General features: G+C 41.2%; 1 protein-coding gene across 2 annotated transcripts in view; it reads right to left on the bottom strand.

Moving 5' to 3' along the window:
- ALG5 (ALG5 dolichyl-phosphate beta-glucosyltransferase) overlaps nt 1-19282 on the bottom strand; it is a 39117-nt gene that overhangs the window by 18927 nt on the left and 908 nt on the right. For both annotated transcript variants that reach the window (XM_075592084.1, XM_075592085.1), the window contains exons 2-7: nt 18187-18358; nt 15562-15608; nt 12205-12273; nt 11804-11896; nt 8739-8852; nt 1971-2030 (exon numbers count right to left, since the gene is read on the bottom strand). In XM_075592084.1, the coding sequence (XP_075448199.1) occupies nt 1971-2030; nt 8739-8852; nt 11804-11896; nt 12205-12273; nt 15562-15608; nt 18187-18358 (555 nt within the window). The remainder of the gene's footprint in view (nt 1-1970; nt 2031-8738; nt 8853-11803; nt 11897-12204; nt 12274-15561; nt 15609-18186; nt 18359-19282) is intronic.

Genomic DNA, 19282 nt, shown 5'->3' with positions numbered 1-19282 from the left:
CACACACCACAGCAGCTACACACACACACACACACACCACAGCAGCTACACACACACCACAGCAGCTACACACAGACACACCACAGCAGCTACACACACACACACACACACACACCACAGCAGCTACACACACACACACACACCACAGCAGCTACACACACACACACACACTACAGCAGCTACACACACACACACACACACACACACCACAGCAGCTACACACACACACACCACAGCAGCTACACACACACACACACACCACAGCAGCTACACACACACACACACCACAGCAGCTATACACACACACACACCACAGCAGCTACACACACACACACACACACACACACACACACACACACACACACACCACAGCAGCTACACACACACACACACACACACACACACCACAGCAGCTACACACACACACACACACACACACACACACCACAGCAGCTACACACACACCACAACAGCTACACACACACCACAACAGCTACACACACACACACACACACACACACACACACACACACACACACACACACACACACACCACAGCAGCTACACACCACAGCAGCTACACACACACACACACACCACAGCAGCTACACACACACACACACACACACACACACACCACAGCAGCTACACACACACACACACACACACACACACACACACACACACACACACACACACACACACACACACACACACACACACACACACACACCACAGCAGCTACACACACACACACCACAGCAGCTACACACACACACACACCACAGCAGCTACACATACACACACACCACAGCAGCTACACACACACACACCACAGCAACTACACACACACACACACACACACACACACCACAGCAGCTACACACACACACACACACACACACACACCACAGCAGCTACACACAAACACACACACACACACACACACACCACAGCAGCTACACACACACACACCACAGCAGCTACACACACACACACACACCACAGCAGCTACACATACACACACACCACAGCAGCTACACAAACACACACACCACAGCAACTACACACACACACACACCACAGCAGCTACACACACACACACACACACACCACAGCAGCTACACACAAACACACACACACCACAGCAGCTACACACACACACCACAGCAGCTACACACACACACCACAGCAGCTACACACACACACCACAGCAGCTACACACACACACCACAGCAGCTACAAACACACACCACAGCAGCTACACACACACACACACACACTTTCTTTGTGGACGGATCATCACTGAATCCAAATAAGTGCTATATCATTTAGGGAAAAGTTAGCATTTTCTGTTTTTGTGCAAGTATTGCTTCTCTATAATGCTACCTTTGTTCATTAAGTACAGTATATGCCAATTTCTCTATCCTCTAGGGCAGGGGTGTGCAAACCTTTCCCCGTGCTCACCCCTGCTTGCTCTCCTCAGCGCCTCACTCCCCCCCACACATCTGCGACAAATGACATGCGGGGTCATATGACGTCACGTCGCCATGGAGTGACCCTGCTACGTCATTTGACGCCGGGTTACGTGGACGACGCGTTGCTGGAAGGTAAGTGTATTATAGAGGCCTTGCGCGGTCCCTCAGCATTTAATTTAAATGCCTGGAGGGAGAGCCCGGGACCTCTATAACGCGCCCACCAGTTTGCTCACAGCTGCTCTAGGGCAGGGGTGGCCACTTCCTGTCTTCAAGGTCCTCCAACAGGCCAGGTTTTAAGGATATCCCTGTTTCAGCACAGGTGGCTCAGTGACTCAGTCAGAATGACTGTACCACCTGTGCTGAAGCTGAGATATCCTTAAAACCTGGCCTGTTGGTGGCCCTTGAGGACTGGAATTGGCCACCCCTGCCCCAGGGTATAAACAATGTAATGGACATTTATACTTTATTATTGTACTTGTAGTGCTTACTTACCTGTGCTATCGAGTCTTGCTCCAGATGGGCTCGTGATCCACAGGATATAGCCATATTATCCTAAAGAAACATGAAATACAAATAACCCATTTAAAATCACTGTTTTCTTCTTGCCCAACATTTTACCCTAAAACAATACCAGGGTTTGGATTTCATTTTGTTATTGTACTTGGGCTCGGATTCCCCCGGATCTGTTAACAGACATTGACTTGAGCGGTAGTTAATGCAAAATCAGGCGCAATACTCGGAATTGGCACCTAGGGAATCTCCCCCTAAACCGGTTGGCCCAAATACATGTAAACCGCTAAAAGAAACATACAGCTGCAGATATTGCACTCGAAAAAATACATTTTAGCTATGGGGGACCCCCTTATTCCAATTACGGTTTAAAACACAACAAAAACAACATGTAAATGATAACTGCAGACGCGAAAGTATGTATACAACATAGTCAATGTCAGCAATGATCCTTGCACTTATCACTTACGTCAGGTTTCAATAAAGGCCAGGTCTGTATGTTATACAGATTCAAATATACATTAGGTTTTGAAACCAGATCTCAAACAAGATGGTGTGATGATCATCTGGGGGAGATTATCTGTGTCACCTTTCGCTTTTTGTCCACTTTAACATGGAGCCCTATGAGCCTGCCATGTTACACAGCTTGTCAGCTTTGGTATTCATGTAGCTTTGGCAAGAAAGAGTACTGAAGTTCAAGAAAAGGAGCAACACTTATAAAGCGGTGTTATGCAATAGAATGGGCCTATAAATATATCCTCTGGAGCTAGAAGGCATCTTATGGCATAGCACGGTTTAGTTCATACGGTCAAAATCTGAAGAAATTGTACATTTTTTGCTTTGAAATAAGAAAAAAAGAAAAATCAAATAGCTGTAGATATCACTAAGACAGGGAATTCATAATAAATATATATTTTTAGACGTGCAAATATTCTCTACAAGTATCATTTGTTTGTGCTCCAATTCAGTAAAAATATTAGATAGTAGGAATAGGTCTAATAACTGCATTTCCAAACTTTTTTTCACATTTGATGTTGACACTATGCTCATTATATTTTTTGATTAGGATTCTGCTGCATGAGGAATGAAACACTATGTCCCAGAGATCCACCACCGGGTGCTAAGCTTTAGCATGCCTTTCAGAACCGAGGCGTGATAAAGCGTTGCACCGTTTCTGGTTTTGGGCCTATGTATTTAGAACATCGCCATCTAAAGGACACATACGGAATATTGTACTATATCCCATCACAAACCACTCTGTACATATAATTTTGTACTGTACCTTGAGGAATTCTCCTTAAAGGCAAAATACATATTCATACATATTCTGGCTCTTGCATAAAAATTGTCACCAAGAATTTCTTTGTGATCACTTGCTGTAGATTGCTTCATTCCCTTTTATATCAACATATATGCTGGTTGAAAATCCCTTCTTTTAGATTTTGTACCAATCCGATTTCAATTATTATTAATGACTTTGTCCAACCAGCCATGTAAATGTTTGGGATTTCATGTGACATTTAAGACTAGATCCACAAAGCTCTAGCAGGGCTCAAAGTGTTCTTACCTAAAACAGGAATGGGCGTGATTTGCCCTGAAGTGAACGCTTATCCTCAGAGCTAATTATATGCAAATGCCTTCTACATCTCATTAGCATAGGCCAATTGTAGCATAACGTTGCATTATCTGCCAGTAACGTGACGGTCTGTCTTAGCGTTCCTCCAATCCAGACCCCGAGATAGGTGTTCAACTCAAGTTCAGAAAGAGAGGAGAGGGAAATAACGCTACATTAGTTACACCCATCCAGACACTGCAAAAGCCCTATTTCTGGGTCTGAATGTGAGTTACGTCAACTTTAGGTAAAACCTAACGCATCGTTAAGTTCCCGAGTTATGCTTCATGCACTTTTGTGGATATGCGCCGTTTTGCATATTGTTTGCATGTAATTAACATAAACGGCTGTTCTGTGATAAAGATAGTGAACCTGCTATATATCTCAACTTTGTTCTTTCTTTTGGCCTCATGGAAATGTTACTCTCTCTATCCATTACAATCCCCTCCCTCATGGCCCACACCCAATATCATACACTCTGGACTACTCAAAAGCCTTGCACTAGCTACTGAATGTTGGTGGAGAACTCTAAAAACCAGCACACCAAGCACCGCTCACTTTAATGGCAAACACCACAAATTTACAACTTGCAAACAACTACTCAAATTTCTAGTCATACTATTACTCTCTTTAGCAGGTGATATTGAACTTAACCCAGGCCCTCCCTTTTCAACTCTGTCCCATAAAATTGAGAATACCCCCTTCAACTTCCAAAAAGGTCTGTCACCCATATAAATATTCGGAGCCTGCTGCCCAAACTGGATGAACTAAGGGCATGGTGCCTTATGCATAAACCCAAAGCCATCGTTCTCACAGAAACATGGCTAACCCCTAAAACCCTTGATGCAAATATCGCCATTCAGGGATACTCCATTTCTAGGAAAGATAGGTCAAAGAGAGGAGGAGGGGTGTTATTTTATATTGCAGACACCTTACAATATACACTGTTAAATTGCCCCCCAAGCCCACCCTCTTTTGAAATCTTAGTTGTCAAAGTCCGCATCCCATTTTCTAAGCCCGCCCTGATTGCTGGCATCTACCGCCCATAAATCTACAGTCCCTGACTGATATCATCCAGTTTCTTGGCTCCATTTCCTCTGTGAATGAGAAGATTATAGTTCTTTAGGGATTTAAACTACAATTGGGTCGACCCTAAAAACCACAAAATCCAGACACAACTCAAGTCACTTAACCGAACGCAACTCCTTTCCCAACCCACACGGACAAACCTGAAATCTCACAACCATTTCTTGCTAGACTGGATTCTCTCCTCAAATCCCAGCAGAATCCAATCCTCTGGCATTCTTCCTGGCATTTTCAGTGACCACGCAATAGTGTACTGTGTAAGGAAAATTAAACCACCCCAATCAAGTCCTAAAGTTCTTCTCACGAGAACATTTAGAAGCTTTAACCAACAACAGTTTCTGGCTGACCTTAACAACTGCCCTTGGTACAGATTAGACTTAATTCCCGACCCATATTCTGTGCTCGACTATTTCCAATCCGAGTTCTTAAAATTCTGTGATACCTATGCTCCACAAAGCAGAATAAGGGTATTGGGGGCACACCATCTGTGGGTTACAACTGACCTTATAGCACTCTACCATTTCACGGATGCCTTGTGGAAAAGCTGCAAAGTAACTGGCACTACCAAGGATCTTAATAACTATAGATGCCTGCGGAACATGTGCACAAGGCAAACAAGACATGCAAAAGTACAATATTACTCTGACAATCTTCACCAGAATACATCAAAACCAGCTAACTTCTGGAAGGATATCAACAATATATTCCAGCCTTCTAGCCATTAACAACTAAGTAATATCACTAAGGAGGATATTATGCTGACAAATCCCACTGACATTGCAAATACATCAATTATTACTTTGTGGGGTGTGCTACTAACTTATTAGCGAAACGCAACCCAAACCATAAACATGAACTTAATTCTGAGAGTACCCCTATTGCCCCACCCTCTCCCAACGCTGCCCACAATTTTAAATTTGTCCGAGTATCTGAAGAGATTACACAACCGCTCCTCAAATTAAAACTAAGCAGCCAATGTGGACCTGACTTAAATTCCGAAGACTTGGTGCCTCAGCCATTGCCAAACCAAATACTTCCATAGTCAACTCTATTCTGTCTGTAGGCCATATCCCCAAGACCTGGAAAACTGCCAGAGTTGTCCCAATCTTCAAAAGTGGGGACAAAAACACTGTCTCAAACTACATGCCAATCTCTCTTCTCCAAATACTATCCAAAGTCATGGAAAAATGTGTTCACTCCCAATTAAGCAATTACTATACCAAGACAAATTTCACTAGCCAATTCCAATCTGGCTTTCGCCCCAAACACTCCACGGTAACTACCCTGCTAAAAGTTTGCGATGAGATCCAGTGTGGAATGGAACTGGGAAAACTCACTGGTGCAATATTCCTGGATCTTGCAAAGGCTTTTGATACCGTTGATCATGTTATCTTGCTTAAACTCCAGTGCCCTGGAATAGGGAAGCATGCTTTAAACTGGTTTCAGTCCTACCTAATCAGGTTGATCCCAACATGTAAAAAACAACACAAAATATGTAGCGCTCAGGTGGATAACAGTGACAATATATATATATATATATACAAAACCTAATACAAATCAACACACAAACTAAATTTAACTATAAACCATAATGTGACGAAACGCGTAGGGTGGTGACATCATCGCATTGTGGGTGTGTCTACACGGAGTCCTGGATGTCCCTGTGATTTTACTAGCTACAACTCCAAACGCTGGCAAATATCTTGTGCAATAGCAGAGGACTTGGAGGCACTGATTGACTCAGTCTCCTGGCGCCAATCTGTGACAGAGGTTGGTGGTGGCTACAAGCTGTGCAGTTATACCTTGCCCACCTGGGACCCTCTCACCCCGCAGATGACCACATGCAGAGATTTCTCTCCCACGTATGGTTGCTTTTTTTAATCTTGTAAGTGCATTTTCATTGGGCTGCAGTTTTTTAATAAATGTACTCTTTTGTTTATACAGTTGCGCGCTATGGAGCTTGCGCTTCTGTTTGTTTTTTGTTCTTTGATCCCAACATGTGTCCATCTCAGGCTCTAACTCCAACCCCTTGGATATCACCTGTGGTGTCCCGCAAGGCTCTGTTCTGGGGCTCCTACTCTTCTCAGTGATCTTCCTACGGCTTTTAAGGGAGCTTCAATACACATGTATGCAGATGACACAATCTTGTATGCACACAGCCATAGCCTCTCCAACCTTGAACACATACTTCAATCTGACTTTTTGAGACTTGATACTTTGATTTCCCAAAACTGTTTTTAAACACTGACAAGACTGTAACAATGGTATTTGGGATCAAGGCTAAATTTTTAACGCTTCCAATGACTTGGCTCCAGATCAGAACCAACGCCAATACTACCCTAAATCATGTTACTAGTTTTAAATACTTGGGCATATGGTTTGACTCCCATTTAACATTTGGGATGCACATTGATACCACCACATCCAAAACCTATGCCAAACTAGGTGTACTTTATAGGAATAAGTCCTCCCTAAGTCTGCTGGTCAGAATGCGTAACGCACAGCAGATGCTAATGCCAATTACCGCCTATGGGGACATAGTATACGGCTCGGCACCTCAAACCCACCTTAGCAAACTTGATACCCTCTACAATTCAATTTGCCGTTTTGTTCTCCAATGTAACTACAACACACATCACTGCGAAATGCTCAAAGAACTAGATTGGTCATCACTTGAGTCTAGGCGCAAAGTTCATCTCTCCTATCTAGTCTTCAAATACTTTCTGGGCAAGCTGCCCGTCTATCTGAACAAGCTCCTCACCCCTACCATATGCAGCACTTATCTGTGATCTAACTCCAAAAGACGGTTCATGGTCCCAAGGTTCAGCAAAGTATCCGGCTGCTCCTCCTCTTACCGTGCACCCCAAAACTGGAACAATCTCCCAGAGACTCACAGCCGACATCAGTCTAAGTTCTTTCAAAATCTAAAGCTGTGTCACATTTGAATCTGGTCTGTAACTGTTACATACGCCTATAATATATATTATCTCTAACTGTGCATGCTATGTCTTGTATATAATGTATACCCTGTTCACTTATGTAACCATTTGTCATCATAACTCTATGCCCAGGACATACTTGAAAACGAGAGGTAACTCTCAATGTATTACTTCCTGGCAAAACATTTTATAAATAAATACTCTATTCAGGAGAAAATATGACTTAACGCTAGGTTATCGGCCTTTGAAGATATGCGGTTAGGCTTAACGTGATATTAAGTTGGGTAAATGTCACTACGTCACTTAACAGAGCTTTGTGATTTGGGTCAATGGGGCTTATTTTACATCCGCCGAAGCGGCCGATAAGGCTGTATTCAGCCCAAATTCTCTATTGACTTCAATAGGGAAATTTCGCCAAAAAGAGCTTTATCGGTTGCTTCTGTGCATCTTGAATAAGTCCCCAAATATGCGACTGCAAATATCCATACTCCAAAGACTACATTTTTTATTCTTGTCAATTGTTTTCATATGGACTAAATGTTACCTTCATTACCTGTACATGTAAAAAGGATCCTAAAATCCAAGATTTTGATCTGCTTCAAGGCCCCTTTCATATATATTGATTCCCATCTCCCTTTCACACCACATTTGCCATGTCTACAAGGCTCCTTCCAAAGACCATCTTACCAGTTGCTACACTGGGCCACCTATATTAGAGAGTACTCCAGGACGAAATATGATTAAATAATTATGGCAGCGGTGCTTATTTAAATATTTATACCTTTTTGTTTACAACCAGTGCACCAGCTGTGAGTTGCCAATACTAGTTAAGAGGTGTTCCAGGCATCTGTTTGTAACGGTTCTAGGAGTGTGGCAATTGCTAGAAGATACACTGCTATGTGGGGTTGCCTCTGATATAACCGGTTAATAGTGTACTCAGAGTGTGTTCTTACAATTAAGTGCCATCTACTCACTTCCTTAACAGGTATTTGCAGAGGAACAACAGAAATGAGTATCTGTACTAATAAAGTGTTGGAGATGCTAAACCTGAAGACTCATTTGAGGTTGGTACTCCCACCAGATAATGAAGCAGGAGGAGCTTGTACCACTCACCGGCCAAGGCTTCAGATTCTGAAGTCCAACTTCTACATTTTCAATATCAGCAAACTTAGTAGCTCCATCAGCATCTGCCATTAAAATTGTTTTGCCTCGAGAAACGAGAACTCCCTGCAGAGTAATAAAATTATTAGCCCTTTTTAGATACAGCAGCGCATACAAACATGTACAAACACAAACAGCGCGTACAAACACAATTACATTTTTTAAAGAGATTACCTTCTAAACCACAAAATGTGTATACAAGTATGTTAACTGTACACATGGTGCTTTATATCGAAAGTAAAGAACAGTAATAATACAGTGGAATACCATAAAAAATTTGAATATACAGGCATACCCCGGCTTAAGGACACTCACTTTAAGTACACTCGCGAGTAAGGACATATAGCCCAATAGGCAAACGGCAGCTTGCGCATGCGCCTGTCAGCAATACCAGCTCCCTACCTGTACCGAAGCTGTGCGCAAGTGTGGAGACTATAGAGCTTGTTACAAATGCGTTATTTACACCAGTTCTGCACGTATATATAGATTGCAGTAAAGTACATGCATCGATAAGTGGGAAAAAAGTAGTGCTTCACTTTAAGTACATTTTCGCTTTACATACATGCTCCGGTCCCATTGCGTACGTTACTGTGGGGTATGCCTGTATACAACAAATATAAAAGAGAGCACAGGGAGAAAGAAATCCCTGTACCCAAAAGCTTACAATGCAAGTGCTGTGTTGAGAGACTTAGAGACATTCGGAGAACCTTTAAATGCATTGTAACAATGAGCCTGACAGAGCGTGAGTGAGCATGACGATGACTGTGTTTGAGTTAATAAAATGCTTCATCAAGAAGGTTTCTTATCATACTAAATATAGGGAAAGAGAAACCTTGGTGAACATGGACGTGGCAAGTGCTGTAGTTTCAGAGGTAAAGAGCAGCAAGTGGAGAAGGCTTTTATGGGTACACTACTTCTAGTTAAACATACAGGCAGTCCTCGCTTTACAATGCTTCCCTTTACAACGAATGGCTTATCCAACGCTATGCAATGCATACCTATGTTCATTTTTACAACGCCAAAACGGCTTATCCAACGCTCTTACGACGCTTTGCAACGTTGTGTATGTGTGTGTATATATATATACACACACATACACAAACAATGTTGCAAAGTGTCATAAAAGCATATATATATATATATATATATATATATATATATATATATATATATATATATATATATATATATATATATATATATATATATATATATATATATATATATATATATATATATATATATATATATATATATATATATATATATATATATATATATATATATATATATATATATATATATATATATATCTGTAGAGGTATCAGTACCGTGTTAGCCGAGCTTCAATAATCAAAAAATAAATAGATGATACCGTTCTGTGGCTAACAAAATGCTTTTATTTGTGCGAGCTTTCGAGATACACTGATCTCTTCTTCCGGCGATGTTACAATGAATGAAGCAAGGATTACTTAAAAACAGCACAGATAACATTCCAAGAGACACTGTTTTTAAGTAATCCTTGCTTCATTCATTGTAACATCGCCGGAAGAAGAGATCAGTGTATCTCGAAAGCTCGCACAAATAAAAGCATTTCGTTAGCCACAGAACGGTATCATCTATTTATTTTTTGATTATATATATATATAATATTATACTATATTATGTTATATATATATATATATATATATATATATATATATATATATATATATATATATATATATATATAATACAGTATATACACTACATCATTTATGTGTGTGCTGCATATCTTATTGCCTTCGTAAAATATTTGGTGTATTTTAGTGTTAAAAATGCCTTCAGGAACGGAACCTTTCATTTAAACAGTGTTCCTATGGGAAAACGTGTTTCGCTTTACAACGCCATTGTAAACGTTTATCCAATGCCATTTTGAGTAACGCATCGTGTCGGATAACCGAGGACTGCCTGTATATCAAATGCAATCCATGCCTCCATATATCAAAATAACCACTGTTTCATAGCGAAAATTACAATACAACCAGCTATACGAAAAATATGGGAAAATTGTGGGAGTTAAGATATTCCAGTTTGGTGTCAAAATTACCTACACTAAACATGGACAGTAAAAAGGGAATCGTCACTAAAAAACACGAAGGGACCCCGCACACTAAGGCAGGTTTCCAAACCTCTCCTCGTGACCCATGGCCACACCAGGTTTTGGGAATAACCAATGCACTTGCACATCCAGGTGAATGCACTTTTTTGCACACTAATAGAATGTCAGGTGGTTGTCTCTGAAACCTGGTGTGGCCGCGGGTCACGGGGAGAGGTTTGACAAACACTGCCGGCCAAGGGGCTTACTCTACAGGCACCAAACAGACTTCAATGGGGAATTTCCTTCCAAAAACAGCGGCTTCAGAGCATATAGAACAGGTCCCCAAGATCCACATCCACAAATCCTCATTAAATCAGGGCTCATTACAGAAACTGACATGTTCCTTATCTTGCCATGGTATACCAAAAACTAATTATATGCAAAATCAACATCTCATTAGCATTGGTTTAACCCTGAGGTAGCCATCTCCGTTCTCAAGGGCCACCAGGTCAGGTTTTAAGGATATTCCTGCTTCAGCACAAGTGGCTCAATGAAGATTTCTCCCACACAGGAAGAGACGGCTGTGCACTGAGTGCAGAATCATGCCACGAAAACAAAGATGATAACTGCTGGGCCACTAAAACAAAAGAGCTTTATTCTCATCACTGCAGCATACAAGAAAGACAGGATCCTCGAGAAGAACCTCTGACGCGTTTCGTGCAACAAAGCACTTTGTTAAAGTGGTTCAATGACTGTGCTGAAGCTAAAACCCGACCTGTTGGTTGCCATTGAGGACTACAGTGGGCTAAACATCGCGGGAAAGCAGCATAACATTGAGTTTTTGTTTTTACAGCTTCATAGCACGAAAGCCCTTTTAATTACTCAAGCATACAATCAAGAATGAGGGGGGGGGGATTTACTGAAAAGCTTTCTGTACCATCCTGATCGCGCCACCCTTGCCACGATTGTGTATTAGTGTAAGAACCCGCACTTTATCACTTCCGTATTGCTTGGTGTACTTCATGGCAACCTTAAAAATAAATAAAATCAAGAAGACAAACAGTAAAATAACAGCGTTTGTAAATGTTATGCTTTAAAAAGGTGTGAATCTTCTGATTTCTTACGGTTTTAAAAACACCACAACTGTGGGTGGGTCTGATAATACATCAAGGATGCCATTTCTAATGCAATGAAAAAGGATGTTATGAAGGATGCAGATGACCCCAAAAAAGCCACGGCTGAAATGCAGTATGTCCTTAGCGTGTGCTAATTAGTGCAAATCTACAGAAATACTTGAATATATTTTTTTAATGTCATGGTACCACCATTTGATCTTACCTGTGTTGTTTTATCTTTACTGCCGTCATCTACCACAATAACCTCATAGCTTAACGAGGGCTTGTTTTTCTGTGTTATAAAAATATGACAAGGAAACAAACACAGATTAGTCAAATTCAAAATCGCAAATCTAAAAAGGAATTCCCTACAAAACTGCATATAGTGTGAATACTCAGCGACAAGGGCAATACAAGGTGCACGGACTGAGACATAATTATAGATCTTAAGGCAAAAATTAGCACATGGGTCTAAATTAATAGCGGACTCAGATTATCATTTTTTTTTTAAATTTAAAAATGGGGTTTCAACATTACTGATTGAAATAATTTTGCATTGTTTGATACAGAAATACAAGAATTTCTTATGATGGTGCTTTGCAACATCTAATTGGGTATGAAATCTAACACTGCCTTCCAGGATTAACCACCAATTAGCAGAGTGACTCTTCAGATCATTTATCAGTGTGTAAAATTGATGGGTCACTTAGTTCAATCGTTTTTCACGGTCCCAAATAAAAAAATCCACACACACAAACTAAAAAAAAAATGTAGAAGCTGGAGCATACATATGTTAGTATTAGTGTGGGCATGTCAAGCAGGGGAGGGCTCGTGTTTTAGGCCGTTCTTATACCAAAGGCGGCCAGGCGTGCGTCGCCAAAACAAATTCATGGATTTTCAATGCGCGCGCACATACTGCTCACGACCGCGCAAACGAAGCGCCCAAGCGGTTTTGAGTAGATCTCAGAAGTGTATTTTACCGAGCAACTGCCGCGTCATGTGGGCGGTTCGCCCTCATTGGCTGAACCGCTCACGTGACATCATGACCACGCTTCCGCCACGCATCCCGATGCCTCCTGCCTGCAGTGCAGGTATCAGGTGTGCGCATCACCCTGTGACGTCACGAGGGAGAGCGTGCGCCCTGCCAGAGCTGGTATAATCAAGGCCGTAGGCAAATGTTTCCCTTTTTTTCTTATTGTGCAATGATAAGATTAGATCAGACATACCAGTACATGTTAGGTGCTGTTATCGGTGAACAATTCACTTAAATAAGAATAATTCCTGCAACATTTTATAGACACGTGCTATTGAAATGAGGTAAAGGAAATTGTAAAGAACCAACACACAATCCCAGCAAGCTAAAAACCCACCACATCATATATATGCTAAAAGGAGAGCTACTAAGCGTGGCCAAATTGTATTGTATGTCTATTTATATAGCGCCATAAATGTACATAGCGCTTCACAGTAGTAATACATATCATATAAATAACAAATAATATAAATAACAGGTCATGGGAATAAGTGCTTCAGACATAAAAGTAACATTAAGGAAGAGGAGTCCCTGCTCCGAGGAGCTTACAATCTAATTGGTAGGTACGGAGAACGTACAGAGACAGTAGGAAGGTGTTCTGGTAAGTGCGTCTGCAGGGGGCCAAGTTTTATGTATCATGTGTCCAGGATTATCCAGTGCTGCTTCTTTAAGCAAGTGTATCTTAAGGTGGGTCTTAAAGGTGGATAGAGAGGGTGCTAGTCGGGTATTGAGGGGAAGGGCATTCCAGAGGTGCGGGGCAGAAAGTGAGAAAGGTTTAAGGCGGGAGAGAGCTTTAGATACAAAGGGGGTAGAAAGAGGACATCCTTGAGAAGAACGCAAGAGTCGGGATGGTGCATAGCGAAAAATTAGGGCTGAGATGTAAGGAGGGGCAGAAGAATGTAAAGCTTTAAAAGGTGAGAAGGAGAATTGAGTGTGAGATATGGGATTTGATCGGAAGCCAGGAGAGGGATTTCAGGAGGGGAGATGCGGAGACAGATTTAGGAAAGAGTAGAGTGATTCTGGCAGCAGCGTTTAGGATAGATTGTAGGAGAGACAGGTGAGAGGCAGGAAGGCCGGACAGCAGGAGGTTGCAGTAAGAGACGTGAGAGAATGAGGGCCTGAGTCAGAGTTTTAGCAGTCGAGTAACAGAGGAAAGGGCGTATCTTCGTGATATTGCGGAGGAAAAAGCGACAAGTTTTAGAAACGTTTTGAATATGAGAGGAGAATGAGATAGAGGAATCAAGTGTAACCCCTAGGCAGCGTGCTTGGGCTACTGGGTGAATGATCGTATTTCCAACAGTAATGTGGAAGGAGGTAGTAGGACCAGGTTTGGGAGGAAGTATAAGGAGCTCTGTTTTTGCCATGTTAAGTTTCAGTCGGCGGATGGCCATCCAGGATGATATTCCAGAGAGGCATTCAGAAACTTTGGTCTGTATAGCAGGTGTAAGGTCAGGGGTTGAAAGGTAAATTTGTGTGTCGTCAGCATAGAGGTGATATTTAAACCCAAAAGATGTGATTAGGTCACCTAGAGAGAGTGTGTGTAAAGAGAAAAGAGAAGGGGTCCCAGGACAGAGCACTGGGGTACCCCCACAGAGAGATCAATAGAGGAGGAGGTGTTAGCAAAAGAGACACTGAAAGTACGATGGGAGAGGAGATCCAGGATAGAGCTTTATTCCGAATACCAAGAGTATGGAGAATGTGAAGGAGAAGAGGGTGGTCCACGGTGTCGAATGCTGCAGAGAGGTCGAGTACCTAAATTGTAAAATACATGCAGAATAATTTAGTATTGGACCTATTTTGTCAAGACGATCATAAGTAATTTCTAGAAGGAATAGCTCAGTGGTAATGACATTGCTTTTGTAGGGGGCAAACCCTGCTGGAAATCTAGTGGTCTCTCTCCTTGTGCCCTAGGGCACATCCCTCCAGTGTAGGATGTTCGGCCGCGATCAAAACGCCGCCGGCGGATACTTCGCTGCGATGTCCACCACACACCGTCCCAACAAGCCAAGCCAGGTCTGCCGCTCCCACAACTGCATGTTTAAAATGTCCCACACGGGACCGCTACACTGCGTAGACAGGCCGCTCCGATGCACCATCTGTAAATGTCTCGCATGGGACCGCTACACTGCATAGACAGACGGCGCCTACGCACCATCTTTAAATGTTGTTTTGGTCCCATTCTGAAGCCCTCTGTCTCCCTGTACCTCACGCACCAGATTTTTATATATACAATGTTTTCAAGTATGTCCTGGGCACAGAGTTATACTGCCAAATACATGGTTACATTAAATGAACAGAGGTTATACATTCAATTTAGATATTTCACGTAGATTAGATTGTAAGCTCTAAAGGGCAGGAGTTCATTGTGCCTGTAAAATCATGTATACCACTTATTCAATTAGAATGGAAGCAGGCACTATATAAAGATATACATAAATACCACGCCTGTGTACACAGTCAGCTCTATATAGGAAAAAACATGTTATACTTTCATCTTTGATCCCAGAGCCAGCAGAAATGTGAATGCAAGTCTACAGTTACAAATACCTGTCTCTTCTCCAGGTACTCCAGAGCTTCATCCATCATGATCGGTACTGAAAGAAACAACATGCAATAAGTCATTCCCTGCTGAAAACAAGTACAGTGCAATCTGGAAAACTGAATACATACAAGAACTTCTCTGTAGCCTGCTCTTCCCTGCGTGTGCATTAGTATAAAAAGGAAATACATCAAATTGGGCAAAATCCGACTCCTGCTCTAAGTGGAACTTGTTTTATAAATAAAAGTGCATGGTTATTAATGCTATTATATATATATATATATATATATATATATATATATATATATATATATATATATATATATATATATCTCAAACAAAGATTGTATTTTTTCATGCTGCACTAGGATCGGGCGCTTTCTTTTCTTGTTGTTCATATATATATATATATATATATTTATATTTATCCTTTCTACCTGTTATCACTGGCATTGTCTTATTCATTATAAATGATAAAGTAACAAAAGAAATTAAAAAAGTTAAAAGTAACAGCAACAGGCAGTAGTTTACCATGAAATATTATGCTGGGTAATCTTCTGATAAGGCAAAGTAAAGCGATGTACTGATACGGCAACATCCACAGAGACTTGTATTGCCAAAACTGGGAGCTGTTCACTGCAGTATAAACTAAATAAACATTGAATCTCTGTGCTTCACCAGTTTATATTTTTATTTGTTTTATGTTTCAGTGCTATTATGCCTCTTCATCAGGGTTGTCTCCACATACAATATGAGGGAACGGAAATTTGACAAATGGCTTATTTATATTTTTACGGAACCCACAATTTCATATAATTACCCAAGACAAGTGAAACCTCCTGTGTGTGAATACTTATATAGCATTTTACATGGAGTACCCAAGATATTTAGATAAGATTTGATCTGTAGCCAAAAGAGCAATGACCCCGTATGTAATATTTAAGCTTCGATGAACCTATGCAGCTTCCTATTTAATAAAATGGTGAGCTAGAAGATCAGGCTGCAGTGGTCAAAGTTAGGTTGGTTGCTTACAGAAGTAGCTTGTCAGTAGCAGACACAGAGGAGCAGTGACTCAGCAAAGGATGGTTTGCTTTCTTGACTTGCACTACTTTTGCTGATTCTCCATTATTGCTGGATTGCTACTTTTGTGTTGCTAATAACCTTGCCTGATCTCATATACTGTTGATCCTTATTGTAGGACATTTAAGTGTTTACAGGGGATCTTTACTGGATCTTGATTGCTTTACTTCTGGTCTTCGTTTGCTGTATTGCTGGATCTGTATTACCAACAGCCTTACCTGATCAGATATTCAGTTCCTTATTGTAGGACAGGGCGCATTATATATAGGGGAGTGAGGATATAGGGAAGTACCTCTGGGTCGCTTTGGATCAGAGGGAATGGACTTGAGAAAGAGGTTAGTACCTCGAAACGGTCGTTGCCCCCCTTACATACCCTCCTCCTTTTAGTGTGTTTCCCCCCTTGTTTTTGTAGTGTGTCATCACCTTGTCTCCCTTTCCCACTCCCGGTCCCTAAGACTGTTTCCAATGTGATGTGCAACTCCAAATCATTTTTTTCCTTGTGTTCTCATTAAAACTTATTGCATATTTCAGACGTACTCTTGTAGTAGAGCTTTTCTGGGACACCTTTGTATTTTGAATATACTTTGCATATCCAAGTGAGTATATTTTCCAGGTATCTAAGGTGTGTTCAGTTTTGTTCACAGGTATCTCTCCATGTATTGAATAAAAGAAGTGTTTGGGAAGATATACAAGTCACTGCATGTAAATATCCACTGTAACGTCCATTATAGGTAACGCAATGCTCTTCCCACCTTAAAAAAAAAGAACTTTACGTTACGTTATTGAGCATTGAAGATGCACGTTAATTAAATAAAAATCTGCAGAGCTCGAGACACCTGCAGAGGCGTTAATGTCTGAAATGACCAAATGTTTCCCATAAATGTCTGGGGTTTCAGTGTTGCATTTTTTCGTTGAGTTTTTTTTTCCGTCAGAATCTCACTAGCAAATAAATACCATCCCACAGTAAAAAAAATTTGGTTACCATATGATATAAAATCATGGTGGCATTCTTTTTACATCAGCAAATGTGTGATAATGTGATGGGCTGTTTCGAGTTGGAAATTGGGCCTGGAAAAATCACAAGAGTTTGTCTTACATGCCGGATATACCTTTAAACCCATTGAACGTCAGAAAGGCCTGCACGGCACGGGCAAATGTACCACCACCAACATGATTTGAGGTTTTTCTCTGCAATTAGTACATGTTGTTCATGCCATATACATTCTCAAGAGCTCATGTATTAATAGTATTGATAAAGAACTCAAAATAAAGTTATCACTATCAGCAGTGGTCGACAAATCACCAAAAAATCTACTCGCCGAACCAAAAAAATCTACTCGCCACCTAGTACCACACGTGTGCTGCTTGGGCCAATAGGAGCTCGCCACGATGTTAAATCCACTCGCCCGGGGCGAGCAAATGTATAGGTTTGTCGAACACTGACTATCAGCAACAACTATTATATAAGCCATGGACTGTTTCATCAGGAACGCAAATGGAATTCTGGCCCATTATTTATAAGGGCTTAGCGCTGAAACCATAATCATACTTACACCGTGCTTCCTCATTGTAAGAAGGGACAACAACAGAGAGCTCCTTTGTAGGGAGGTCATGGATACTAGGGAACAGCTCTTTTTCACCTTTGCTGGCAATAAAACATTTCTCTTCCTCAAAACGGTGCAGATTTGGCATTTTCTTGGCAGTTACATGAGCTATTACAAGGACCTGTAAAAATACATTTGACATATTGGTATGACATGGCTTGTACTTAGAATAAATACACAGCAACTCTAAACAGACAGATGGCCAATGTGGACTATAAAGAACATTTAACAGTCACACAGATAAGAAGATCTCTATGTAGAGGAGCTTCTATAGATCCATTCAGATAAATGGTTTTGGGCACCAATCCTTAATTATCTTGCTTCTGCACCAAACACAGAATGGGAATCCACCCCTCTCCCCCCCCAAAAAAAGATTGTTTCTGTGGGACCTATTTTAAGAAGTTTGGGTACCCTCCCAGCTTATAGTAAATGCTGAACAATTCTTTTTGCTACCTAACCTCCACATGCAGTCACCACTTTGTAAAGCATATTTATAAGCAGGGACAGGAATGCTCCTGTTACATAAACTGAACAGCAGGCTAAAAGGAAAAACAGTATAGATATAGAACACCAGTGGCATGTACAGTATTTAACCGTAGTCAAAAAAATATAAAACTGAATCATATTTGTAGTTGGAAAAAGATAAATGTGCACCCATCAAAGTGATATAGAATAGATTATAAATTATTTGGAGCATGGCCATCCTTACCTACTGCACCAGAGTATGTTCATATTATCATTGTGTAACTAGTTGTCTTCACAGCCCCACTGTATCGCGCTGCAGGATATGTTGGTACATTATAATTGAATGTAAATAATAATCAGGGCTTGAATAAAATAATAAAATAAAAAACCCTTGTCCAGGACGAGTGTAAAACTGGGGGTGATTTGGCAATGAAAGGCCACAGCTGTCGAAGAACTGCTTCAGAAGCAGAGCTGTCAATGTGTCAATGCAGAGCTGTCGATGAAAGTTGTGCCCACAATGCCCTGCACAGCACTATGCAAAACACTTGCAGGGCACAAGTTCAGGAAGCAGAGTGCTGAT

Source organism: Ascaphus truei, chromosome 3 (genome assembly GCF_040206685.1).
Source record: "Ascaphus truei isolate aAscTru1 chromosome 3, aAscTru1.hap1, whole genome shotgun sequence".
Taxonomy (NCBI): Eukaryota; Metazoa; Chordata; class Amphibia; order Anura; family Ascaphidae; genus Ascaphus; species Ascaphus truei.
Note: the sequence above shows the minus strand (reverse complement) of the source record. Positions and strands in the feature narration are given on the sequence as shown.